General features: G+C 39.2%; 2 protein-coding genes across 4 annotated transcripts in view; one reads left to right on the top strand and one right to left on the bottom strand.

Moving 5' to 3' along the window:
• Window positions 1–6,572, top strand: part of dmtf1 (cyclin D binding myb-like transcription factor 1) — a 59,785-nt gene extending 53,213 nt beyond the window's left edge. Inside the window, exons 17-18 of one of the 3 annotated variants that reach the window (XR_013889001.1) lie at window positions 4,966–5,065; window positions 5,526–6,572. Coding sequence is in view for 2 of the 3 variants with exons in the window: in XM_080207771.1 (XP_080063897.1) it covers window positions 5,526–5,602 (77 nt within the window). In the remaining variant the exon portion in view is untranslated. Of the gene's footprint in view, window positions 1–4,965 lie in introns of all 3 variants that reach the window. The other 2 variants (XM_080207771.1, XM_080207772.1) reach the window with 2 other exon arrangements.
• The window catches only part of tmem243b (transmembrane protein 243, mitochondrial b), a 29,813-nt gene continuing 23,167 nt past the window's right edge, over window positions 6,381–13,026 (bottom strand). The window contains exons 4-5 of the mRNA XM_080207773.1: window positions 11,327–11,431; window positions 6,381–7,131 (exon numbers count right to left, since the gene is read on the bottom strand). Coding sequence (XP_080063899.1) covers window positions 7,009–7,131; window positions 11,327–11,431 — 228 coding nt within the window. The 3' untranslated portion in view covers window positions 6,381–7,008. The remainder of the gene's footprint in view (window positions 7,132–11,326; window positions 11,432–13,026) is intronic.

The raw sequence follows: 13,026 nt of genomic DNA, 5'->3' as shown, positions 1-13,026 counted from the left end.
CCATTCAAAAGTCTGACAGCAGCAGAAAGAAAAGCTGTTCTTGAGTCGCTTGGTATGTGACCTCAGACTTTTGTTTCTTTTTCCTGAAGGAAGAAGTGGAAAAGAGAATGTCCGGAGTGCATGGGGTCCTTAATTATGCTGGCTGCTTTGCCAAGGCAGCGGAAAGCATGGACAGAGTCAATGGATGGGAGGCTGGTTTGCGTGATGGATTCACAACGATTTGTAATTTCCTGTGGTCTTGGGCAGAGCAGGAGCTGTGATACAATTGGAAAGAATGCTTTCTATGATGCATCTGTAAAAGTTGGGGAGAGTCGTAGCTGACATACCAAATCTCCTTAATCTTCCGAGAAAATAAGAGGCGTTGGTGAGCTTTTTGCAGGTTTTGAAAGTCATTTGATGCATTATTCAACCCAAAACAGAACCTCGTAATCAAGCGAGCGTGATTTAATCAAAGATCCTGAAAGCCAGGGATATCCATTGAATAGTTTGACTTGGCTAGCCGGTTTGTTTCATTGAAAGATAAACTTGTAACCACATCATTGTTGGAGTCCACAATGAAATGTTGTCGGTTTTTGTTACTCAGCCAAGCGGTCCAATACATTGGACTAGACGGGACAAACTTAGGGAGAAAAATTGGGCTATAATTTGTGGAAATACCAAGGCTTTGGATATGCCTAGTAGTTGGGTAGGTCCAAAGGTGGCAGCCCTGCCCACTCAAAAGCCCACTGGAAAAGGGGAAAAAGTGGGAAACCCTGCAGCAGCCAATTTAATGTGCCCACGCTGTGGAACTAAAAAGCAGCACATAAGGCAGAGTTCCTAAATAGTGGGCGCCAGCTATTTCCAAAGCAGAGTGTCAGGACACTTCAGGCAATTCTGTGAATCTAAATATGGAACTAAAGAAAGAAAGCAAAAGATTGTCTCTGAAAAGCAAAGAATCTGGGAAATTGGGAATAAGGAAAAAACATAGATTTCCCAGGAAAAGTTTCAGAAATTTTGATCAGCTGCTTTTGAAGTGAAAGATTTTTAAACTGAGTTGAAGCCTGGAGCTCACGTTAGATTCCTGGAAGATCATATGGAATGGCCCAAAGCAGTAGACATCAGTAGATGGTTTGACTTATAAGGATGGACTGGTACTTTTTTCACTGGCACATAGGAGGCTTAGGGGATCTTATAAATGTCCATAAAATAATGAGGGACATAGATAATGTAGATAGTCAACATCTTTTCCCAAAGGTAGGGAAGTCTAAAACTAGGGGGCATAGGTTTCAGGTGAGAGAGGAGAGATACAGAAGAGTCCAGAGGGATAATTTTTTCATTCAGAGGGTGGTGAATGTCTGGAACGAATTGTCAGAGGCAGTAATAGAGGCAGGTACAATTTGTCTTTTAAAAAGCATTTACGCAGTTACATGGGTAAGATGGGTATAGAGGGATATAGGCCAAATGCAGGCAATTGGGACTAGCTTAGTGGTTAAAAACTGGATGACATGGACACGTTGGATGGAAGCCCTGTTTGCCTGCTGTAAACCTCTATGACATCCAACTATCAAGAATTAAACTGCAAAGCCCAGGTGGTATGGATCTTCGAGTGAAAGGTCAGATAGCTGCCACCCTTAGCTACAAGGAGTGAGAGATTATGGAGACCCTGTACATCATGCGCATTCAAAGCAAAGCACCTGCTTACAGCTGGGTCTTCTGAAAACAATAGACAAGATCCTACAGCAAGATAACAGCACAGAGTTCCACCAAGAATTCCCACAGCTCTTTTGGGGACTTGTAAGGTCAAGAATGACTATTGCCTTGCGATGCTAAACCTGTATGCCTAGAGGGTACCGCACCCATCATGATATGTATCACGATGTAAGTCATCTGTTATCTATGTCAACGATTTGGATGAGAATGTACAAGGTATGATCAGTAACTTTGCAGATGACACTAAAATAGGTGGTATTGTAGACAGTGAGGAAGGTTATCAAAAATTGCAGCAGGATCCTGATCAGCTGGGGAAGTAGGCTGAGAAATGGCAAATGGAGTTCAATATAGATAAGTGTGAGGTGTTGCATTTTAGAAAGACAAATCACAGTAGGACTTTCACATTGAATAGTAGGACCTTAAGGTGTGTTGTGGAACAGGGGGACCTTGGAGTTCTCTAAAGGTGGAGTCACAGGTAGTAGGGCAGTGAAGGCAGCTTTTGGCACGCTGGCCTTCATCAGTCAGGCATTGAGTGTAGAAGTTGGGAAGTTATGTTGTAGTCGGTATGTGATGTTGGTGAGGCTGCATCTGGAGTATTGTGTTCAGTTTTGATTGCCTTGCTATAGGAAAGATGTTATTAAACTGGATAAAGTGCAGAGATTAACAAGGATGTTACCAGGACTCAAGGGACTGAGTTAAAGGGAGAGATTGGACAGGCTAGGATTTTTTCTTTGGAGCATAGAAGACTGAGGGGGAATCTTATAGAGGTGTATAAGGTCATGAGAGACATGGATAGAGTGGTTACACACAATCTTTCTCCCAGAGTTCGAGAATCAAGAACTAGAGGGCATTGGTTTAAGTTAAGATAGAAAATAATTAATAGGCACCTGGGGGGCAACTTTTTTTATGCAGAGGATGGTATGCATGTGGAATGAGCTGCCGGAGGAGATTGTTGAGGTAGGGACATTGACAACATTTAAAATGTATTTGGATAGATACATGGATAGGAAAGGTTTAGAGAGATATTGTCCAAATGGGTTAGCTTAGATGGGCTTTTTGGTCAGCATGGATCAGTTGGGCTAAAGGGCCTGTCTCATGCCGTAGATTCTATGAAGTGATATCACAGTCACGTGCAAGAGACTAAGATAGATGGAATAATCTGTACATGAAAGAGATGTACTTACCTAGAAGCTTAAATTGCGCAAGTGTAAATAAAGGAGTTTTTGAAGAAACATGCCAGAGTTTGTCCTAAATCAACTTATTAGTAGTGGTAAACCCTCCCAATCCAGAACAGGCCATAAGTTACCCATAGAGAGACCTAAGTAGTATTCAAAGTGGAAACCAAATCACAAACCTTGAGTGCAAAAGCAAGTTAGTTATGATTAATTTTTATGAATCACTGGGCACACTTCTGATATTATGACCACTTCTGGGCACCTTAGTTAGTTGGATGTGAAGATATTAGCGAGGGAATAGAAATGATTTGTAAGAACAGTTTCAGGAATGAAGAACTTCAGTTTTCTGGATAAATAGGCACTGTGATTGTTCCCTTTAGAGAAGTTTTGAAGGAGATTTGATTGAGTTTAAAATCAAGAGGGGTCTTATCAAGATAAATAAAAAGAAATTCTTCCTGTTGCCAAAGGGTCAAAAACCAAAGGACAAAGATTTAAATTGGCAAATGAATAAAGGTGATATGAGGGTAAAGTTATTTTAGACAGCAAGTAATGTAGATCTGAAATATAATGCCTGTGGGGAGTTAGGCAGATTCAAACTAAACTTTCAAAAGGAAATTGGATAAACTTATGAAGGGGAGCAAAAATGCATAACTACAGGAAAAGGACAGGAGAGCAAAACTCGTTAAGTTGCTTTTGCAGAAAGCTGGCATGGATCCTCTGGACAAATGGCCTCCTGTGCTGTAAGCATTCTACAATTGTGAAATATTAACATGAGATATCTTTGTGCTTGCGAAGATACAGCTATTTTACTATTAATGCCAAGTAATTGAGTAATTTTGGTGCTGGGGAGGGGACACTTCTCCATTTTGAGCACTCAATATCAGCATCATATCAGCATGGCAGTGCAAGATAAACCTCCACCCTCTTTTTGTTCAGCTGTAGGGTGTGTGTCACAGACATGCCAAACTTTACTCCCCATTACTAAATGCCTTTGAGCAGATGGTTTGTGAACCGCCACCTTGAACCACTGAGAGTGTAGTGAAGGTATTCCTGCAGTGCTGTGAGGGTAGTGTGTTCAAGAATTTGACCTCATAACAATGATGGAGTGGTGATATGTTTCTAAGTCAAGATGCTGTGTGACTTGGAGGGGAACTTGCAGGTGGTCGGTCCTATGTGCCCTTGTTGTCTTCAGACGTGGAGTCCAAGGGTTCAGAGTTGATGCATTGCATCATGCAGTTTGTAAACTCTGCAGCCATGCTTGGTCAGTGGTGAGGGGAGTGAATGGTTAAGCTTACGAATGGCATACTGATCAAGTTTCAGCTTGGATGGTGTCAAGCTTCTTGAAGGTTTTTGGACCTGCACTCATCCAGTCAAATGGAATTTGTTCCATAACTCTCAACTCTCCAAAGCACAAGTAAATTTATTTACCACAAAATCCAAAGCTCTGACCCATTCCTGTACCCACAGCCTGTGTGTGGCTGGTCCAATTAAGGTTCTGATCAATGGTAAGCTCCATGATTTTGATGGTGGGAGGTTCAGAATAGTTAAAGCCTTTGAATGCCATTGGGCGTTATATGGATTCCCTTTTTCGTTGGAAATGGCCATTATTTCCAGACACTTATCAGCCCAAACTAGAACCTTGTCTAGTTCATGCTGTGCAAATGTATATTTTAACTGGAAAGTCACAAGCACATGGAAACATAGAAACTAGAAGCAGGAATAGGCCATTCAGCTGTACGAGCCTGCTCAAACAAACAAAATTGATAAAATATCCAGGAAAGTAAATCTTTGGTGAAATTTCTCCCTGACCTCTGTAGTAGTGATCTAAAAAAGTATAAGACCAATTTTTACAACCCACTTTAACTCCCTGGTCCTGCCACAACAAAAACCTCATGTCCCATGGCTATTTCATCCTCTGCACTTATCCTTCTAGCCTTCACCTTAAATTCTATTTTAGCACTTAAGCCTTTGTGAAAACAATCCACATAGTAATAACTGCTTTTACAGGGGAGTCTATTCCACATATTATTTTGGGGAGCTATTCTCCAAATCTGTAGTCTTGCTCAGAACTTGTTCATTTTTTTTTACTCCTGCCTTCTAGTTGTGTGACTTTTATCAGAACATTGAAATTGAGCCAGGCTCCATCTCTCAAAACATCACTGATCCAGCCATGGACGCAAGAGCTGAATACCAGAGATGAGGTAAGAGGAGAGCAAGGTATCAGTCAACCAAATGTGGCACCAAGGAACAGTAGCAAAATGAGGGTCAGAGGGAAAAGTCTTCAGTGGCTTGCATCATGCCTGGACAATGCAAAGATACTAGTAGTTGGTGAAACCAATCACTGCAATTGTTTCAATTTCCCCTCCAAGTCACAATAGTTTTGTACGGGATATATTCCTGAGGTTGGAGCTGAGAGTGCAATGGAACTTTACTCCATATCTAGCTGTGCTGTGGATTTGAATCTGCAGGGAGTGCTTGATGCTGATATTTGGGTTTCTAAAATAGGAAGTGTTCCATTTCTCAGCAATAATTACCCTCATTTACATGAGCACTATTTAAAACTCAAGAACGGAATTGTCTGTTTCCATGTTCCTACAAGTTTGAATACCCTAGTTTACAACACTCGTATGAGAGATTAAAATTCTCACTTTCTGTTCTCAGATCCTATTTTACAACCCCAAGGTGACTGTTCAGACATCATTGGCTCATCACTGGAAACCCCAGACCCCGATGATTGAAAATAACTGTCCTGCTGTCTTTAACAGTGAATAATCAATGAAATGGTCACTAATAATAATTCAGTATTTCTGAATGTATGGTGCTGCCTTTGAAACCAATTGCTGATTGAATAATTTTTAAAACAATTTAATTTCCTATGGTGCAAATTTACTAAGCAATGTAAACTTAAAAAGTGACATTGTGCCAAGAAAACTGTAAAATTCCTGAAAGTATATTTTAAAAATTACATCACCCTTCTCCTTAATTCTCAAACTGATGTAGGGTTGAGTTGGGGAACTGCCTGAAATGGGAGAGAAGTGCTAATTTTTTAAACTCTAATCATCATTGCTTAATGTGCTAAAATTCGTTTTACTAATGTCACCTTTACAGCTGTTTACTTTCTAGTTTAAGAATCCCTCCTCAAAGCTTCCTTGTAAAATCCCACAAGTCAAAGATTTTTTTAATGTAATTCATACTAGAAATGTGGCTTAAATGCAAGTTTCCTACATCTGTTGTAATTCCACAGTATTTCAGAACTGTCTTTATATCTAGAAGTGTTTGTTAGTCTAGTGTAGGGAGAGAATACCCCTCTGCTCCCTTTCATTATTGTGTAGGAAAATTACAGGAATTAAGTGCTCCAGGCATGATTAAGGAAAAAGCTGAACCTACCAAAAGCAAACTTGCACTACAGTGACAATTAATTTGATAATACTTGTCAATTTTGTGACATCTCCAGGAATTAATCAATTAGTATTCAACTTATTTTTGTGCACAAATAAACAAAAGTGTAGACACAAGTTCAATGTATATAAATTATTTTATTACTATTTATTCTTTAAAACAAAGTAAATGCTTTCTTACCATTGTATTGTCTAGTATTGGTTCACAGGTTTGGCTATTTCATTTTATTGTAAAAATCCAGTAGTTAAGTGGCTGCATAGTGCAATTATTTCATTACTTAAAACAAAATAAAAGTATATTTGTCCTGCAGTATCTCTTTCTACTTTGTGTTACACTTTATTTAAACAGGTCATTGTCCTTCAAGTGCTGTATATAATTAAAAAAATTTACAGGAAAGAAAAAAAAACACCCCTTACAAAAAAGAGAATGTGTGTGTCATCTCGAAACCTTGGCAAGTCTGGAATGTTCATTTAGTGCAAGTCTTAAAATTGATTCTGGAACACAAATTGCATTAATGTTTGTGGCATCAACCTCAGCTCACGCAGACACAATCTGCATCCAGTGTGCTTCAAGTTCTGTAGTACAATACGAAGCTGGTAAGGAAATTCATTCCACATTTCAAAAACATTCTTTCTTGCTGCGCAGACCAGAAATTCCACATCCACGTCTGATAACTTCATTTGTGCCATCTATCTTCTTCAGCATGTGGTAGACTGGGAGTGAATTCTCGAGCAGGTACTGTTTGTCATTTACCAACATCGTGGAAATATAGGTTGGCACATATGCACAGCATAAGGATGGAAAATAAATTGTAGTAGATTAGATTCCGGAATTTAGGTTCCAGGTCACCTTGGCGATACCAGAAAATCTGAAAGAAATTAATGTGAACTGAATGACAGGTGTACTTCATCTTTCATAATTACTAGTTTGGTTATAGGAAGATTATGCATTTGGGGGATGAGGGGAGCATGATGGAGAAGTTCCTGTAGAATCTGGATGAATTTTGCGAATTGAAAGTCAACATAAAAACATTGATTCCTGTATGTTAAAGTATTTTTCCCACAAATAATTGTGGGAATAATGTAGGGAGCACAAATCAGCAGTGGCCTAGATTTATGTTTACACTTAATGATCTGCATATAATCTAGTGATCAGAAACAGAACTACAGCCACTTGAATGATGGATTCTGCACAAATCTTCAAAAGGAAAACCTAAACCGACATTGAGTACTTGGAATCTATTATTAGTGAAAGACACTGGGGCTTACATTCAGTGAACAGAATGAAGGCCAGTAACCCAGTCAGAATATATAGAGTCTATTGTTTCCATCAGTGGATGAGTTTGCCAAGCCCATCTTGGGACACCCACTTGGAAGAGTTTCACTGGCAAACTCTCCACAAATTTGTGAAAGTAATTTTGTATCCTTTGTCAAAAGGCTGATCGATCCATTTGATGTAAGCGATTCCAGGCTCTTTAATTCTGACCCGAAATTGACTTGTCTTTCCTGCAAAGCTGGAAACTAATGCAAGTCTTGACATGGGGAAGTGCTCAACTTAACTTCCTCTGACAGCAGTCTGTCATGGACAGGCCATCAAGACTTTAGCTGCCACAAGTTCAGGGCAGAGATTCCAGGTCCAGCCCCAATTTCTTCCTTGCTGTATCTCTTGACAAACTAAGGGGACATTTAAGATTACGGGGCTCAAATTTTACAATTGAGAAGAGTAGAATTCCTTCCTAGTGCCACAAGGCTCAATTTGAAAAGTTACAAAATTTCTCTGGCAGGAATTTCCCCCATTACTGCAAGCGTCAAATCTTGAGGTTAAAACTATCACTGATTTTAAAATCATGATTAAGAAACTGCAATTTAAAAACAAGGGGGGAAAAAGGATTTCAAGCATCTTCCACCATTCAATCAGATCATCAATACTCCATATTTTGGCCCATATCCTTGGACATCCTAGTTTAATGCATCAATCTTAGGTCTTTAAATTTTAAACTGATGCAACCATACCAAAATCTCATTATTCTCTCAATTATCATTGAAGTTCAAAAGATACAGGAGCAGAATTCAGCCCATTGAGTCCACTTCACCATTCAATCATGGCTGATATGCTCCTCCTCCCCATAACCTTTCAGTCCATTACCAATTAAAAATTTGTTTAACTCCTCAAAATTACTCACTGTCCCAGCATCTACTGCGCTTTGGTATGGCAAATTCCACAGCATCACAGCCTTTTGGGAGTAGTGGTTTCTCCTCAACTCTATTTTAAGACTATCCTAAAACTAATTTGCTAGAGTGCCCCACATCTAATTTATCTGTACCTTTTATTATCTTTAACACCTCAAATCTGTTGAATCTCTCTTCATACAACAAACCACTCATCTCTGGAATCATTCTAGTGAACCTCCTCTGAACTACCTCCAATACCACTACATCCTTCCTCAAACATGGGGACCAAAACTGTGCACAATACTCCAGGTGCGGCCTCACCAATGTCTTGTATAGTTGCAACAATACTTCCTCACCTTTATATTCTATTCCTTTAGCTATAAATGCCAACAATCCATTCCCTGTATTATCTGCTGTACCTGCATGCCAGTTTTCTGTGACTCATGAACAAGTTCACCCAGATCCTTCTGCACTGGAGCACCCCGAAGTTTCTCCCCATTTAGATAATAAGTCATTTTCCCATTTTTGTGACCAAAACACATGACCTCACACTTAAACTCCATCTGCCACATTTTGGTCCACACCCCTAACCTATCTAAATCCACTTGTACGGTTCTTATTTCCTCATTGCAACTTACAATCCCACCTATTTTTGTGTCACTAGCAAATTCAGCTACTGAGCCTTCTATCCCTGTATCCAACTCATTTAGATTGTAAATAGCTGGGGCCCAAGGACCAAACCCTGTAGCACCCCACCAGCTACTACTTGCCATTCAGAAAAAAACATTTATGCTGACTTCGTCTTATGTCCATCAGCCAGTCACCTATTCGAGCTAATAAATTATCCCTAATCCCATGTGATGTGACCCTGTGAATTAACCTTTGTGTGGCACCTTATCAAATGCCTTCCAGAAGTCCAGATGCACTACACCTACAGGATCTCCATTATCTACTTTGCTTATTACATTCTTAAAGAACGCTAGCAAATTAGTCAGACATGATTTGCCCTTCATAAAAACATACTGACTCTGATGGATAGTTTTTGACTTTCCAAATGTCCTGATATTTCTTCCTTAATAATTGATTCTAACACTTTCCCAACCACAGATGTTAAACTAACTGGTCTGAAAGTTCCCAAATTTGCCTCCCTCCTTTTTTGCACAAGGGTGTTATATTAACATTTTTCCAATCCATTGGAACCTTCCTTGTGTCTAGGGAATTTTGGAATATTATAACAAATGGATCCCTATCTCCGCCGCTACTTCCTTTAATACCCGAGGATATTGGCCATCAGGCGCGGGAGACTTTTCTGCCCTCAATCTCGAGTTTGCTGAGTACCTTTTCCCTAGCGATGTTAATTGTTCTCAGTTTTACCCCTTCTATTATCTCTGACTTGCCCGTTTCTATAGGAATGGTACTAGTGTCTTCCACTGTGAAAACTGAGGCAAAGTATTGATTTAACATCTATCATTTCAACTCTCCGGTTTTATCTTCTAAGGGACTAACATTCACCTAGCAACTCTCTTCCCTCATATACTTTTAGAAGCTTTTGCTATCCTTGATATTTTGTACTAGTTTCCTTTTGTAATTTATCTTAGCTCTTTTTATTGCTTTTTTAGTGTCCCTTTATGTTTGAAAGTTTCCCAGTCTTCCAGCCTGCCACTGGCCTTTGCAATATGATATACCTTAGTTTTTGTCTTTAAATTGTCCTTGACCTCCTTGTTTAGCTATGGATGTTTTTTAACCCCCCCCCCCCCCTTACCTTCTTCCTTCCTCACTGCCACCGAATGTAGCGAGGCCAAAACATTGTCTGATTTCAAAAAGAAATTCGATATAGCTCTTGAGGCTAAAGGGATCAAGGGGTATGGGAGGGAGGAAGGTGGCAGGGGGGTTGAGATCAGGATACTGAATTCAATGATCAGCCATACCCCTAAATGGCAGAGCAGACTCGAAGGGCCGAATGGCCTACTCCTAGTTTCTATGACCTCTTAATTCTAGACTCCCTAAGCATCTACCATGCCACGCCCCTTAAAAATCTTTCCTCAATTCAGCAAAGTCACCTCAGATTGGAAATACAGGCCTTGGGCTATTTGGTCTCACCTCATCAGGTGTATCTCCTCAACTGAGCAATCAATCTGATGAACCTCTGTTACATTCGCACTGAGGCATGGGTACAGGGACCAAAACTGGACAAAGTACTTCAAGTGTATAATTATATTAAGCCTTCTAGTCTTATAAAGACTAAAGTATCATTTGCTATCCCAGCATATTAAATGTACAAGGACAGCCAGGTCCCTCTGAATACCAGCATTTCCCAATCTCACTTCATTTAAAAATTTTTTATTTTCCTTTCCAAAGTGGGTAACTTCATACATATCCACATTATATTCTATTTGCCATGTTTTCACTCACCACCCAGTATTTTTACTGCTCCTTGCCTTTCATAATATCCCTTCTTCTCAACATTGTAACTGTGTTTTATCAGTAGTTATCTCACCAATTTCGCTCTTTCCCAAAGATCCTATAGCCAGGAAGATTTATTTAGCTCATCATATTGCTCAGGTTATAATATGTCTCATTAATGGGTACTGCAGCAGACCTTCTTTAAATAGAATTGTGTTTCAAATCATTTCTTTATTTCTCACGCTACATACTTTCACACAAGAAATTCTACCTGTGCACCAGAGATATTCAGATTATTATCCTCCTCATTCTCAATTTACCATAAGTGCCTCCTTTCAGTTCTTATAATCAGTTAAAAATTATCCAAATCACAGAATTGTTACAGTACAGGCCATTCAGCCCATCGTGTCATATTTACTCTAGCCATTCTACAGAAATTTATATTTATCACCACTTCTGAAAATCAAATTACAAAATCTCAATACTTACAAGAACACCAATGGAGGCGCAACTCAGCAAGATGCAGACAACAAAGAAAACATTCAGTGGTTTTGGAGGTAACTGAGGGAAAACAAAAGCGCTAATAATTGTTACCTGTGGAACAGAAGTTGGAAAAATTAGACATCAGATGCACAGAATCACCAACATTAACTTTTCTTCCTTTCCTTCCAAAGGCAAGGAGGGTATATAAACAGAGCATACTGTATCACTGAATTCTTTTCATTCAGTTTTAATTTTTCATCTTGACCTCCTCCCAAAGCAGTCACTTCTATTGGCTAGGCCACCATTTTCTAACCCCCAACACCATTTCCCCGTTTCTTACATACACGTTCCATGTTTAATAAAATACAAGTAAACAGCTGAAGTGTTTATTTTACCATTTGCTTTTTATAGCTCTATGTGCACTAGTCAAACAGATGTAGAGAGATGAGGGATACTTTGGAAGAAACGGCAAGGATAATAGATTCTAAGTGGTAAAGTGTTAAAACGAATAAAGGCGGGGACACCAGGGGATTTAAATGCCCAAATCTTAAAAGTTGGGACAATTGTAAATTTTTTAAAATCCTTGCTGCAACTACAGAAAAATAATGTATCAGCTTTCTGGTCCCCTACATTAGGGGGGATGGAACACGAGAGGTTTGAAATATGGAGGATGATTACAGAAATGGTTTCTTCCCTCTCACCCCCGCCCCAACAAAAGAAATCTGCGACATAATTTTGAGTTACTCTGAGCAGTTTTAAAAAGGCAAGTGTGGGAAAAGTTACCAAAAGAACAGGTGTGGGTTCATATTTTAGGATATTGAATTGCCTTTTGAAAGGGAAATAGATAAAACTTCCCACTTTGCTTTCACAAACCCATTTAGAAAGGTTTGTAAAATAGGCCAAAGGTAATCATCTGTGCTGTAAAATTCTACTATTCTACCTGCCATCAATTCAAAAACTAGCATTCTTCGCTGTTTTTATTCATGCATTACAATAACTCCAATAGATGTTCAGAATAACAAATTAAAAACAAGTTGCTACCATTTTAACCTACATTTAATCTGAAATCTTAAATAAAACTACAGGAGTATCCAATTTATTTCCCGTTTACAAATTGTAAACGTTCCAGATTGTATCCATCTGAAATAAAACACAATCCACAGATGTATTAGTGTACATTATTTCAAATATGAAATATTGGACTCCTATTCTATGGGAAGCCTCATTGCATGAGTAAATGGGAATAAACATATTTCAACCCTTTCATAGAAACTGGAAGTAGGAGTAGGCCATTTGGCCCTTCGAGCGTGCTCTGCCATACATCTTGAGCATCGAATTCAACATCCTGATTTCCCCCCACCCCCCTTCCCTCCCATATCTCCTGATCCCTTTAGCCATGAGAGCTATATCTAATTTCTTCTTGAAATTAGACAACGTTTTGGCCTCCACTACATTCTGTGGTAATGAATTCCACACATTCACCATCCATTGGGTGAAGAAATTTCACATCACCTTAGTTCTAAAAAGTTTACCCCTAATCCTCAAACAATGACCCCTAGTTCTGGACTTCCCCACCATTGGGAACATTCTCTCAAAATTTACCCTGTCTAACCCTGTTAGAATTTTACAAGTTTCTATGAAATCCCTCTCGCTCTTCTAAATTCCAGTGAATATAATCCTAACCGACTTAGTCTCTCCTCATATGA

This window comes from Carcharhinus amblyrhynchos, chromosome 19, assembly GCF_965287045.1.
Source record: "Carcharhinus amblyrhynchos chromosome 19, sCarAmb.v2.hapA, whole genome shotgun sequence".
NCBI lineage: Eukaryota > Metazoa > Chordata > Chondrichthyes > Carcharhiniformes > Carcharhinidae > Carcharhinus > Carcharhinus amblyrhynchos.
Note: the sequence above shows the minus strand (reverse complement) of the source record. Positions and strands in the feature narration are given on the sequence as shown.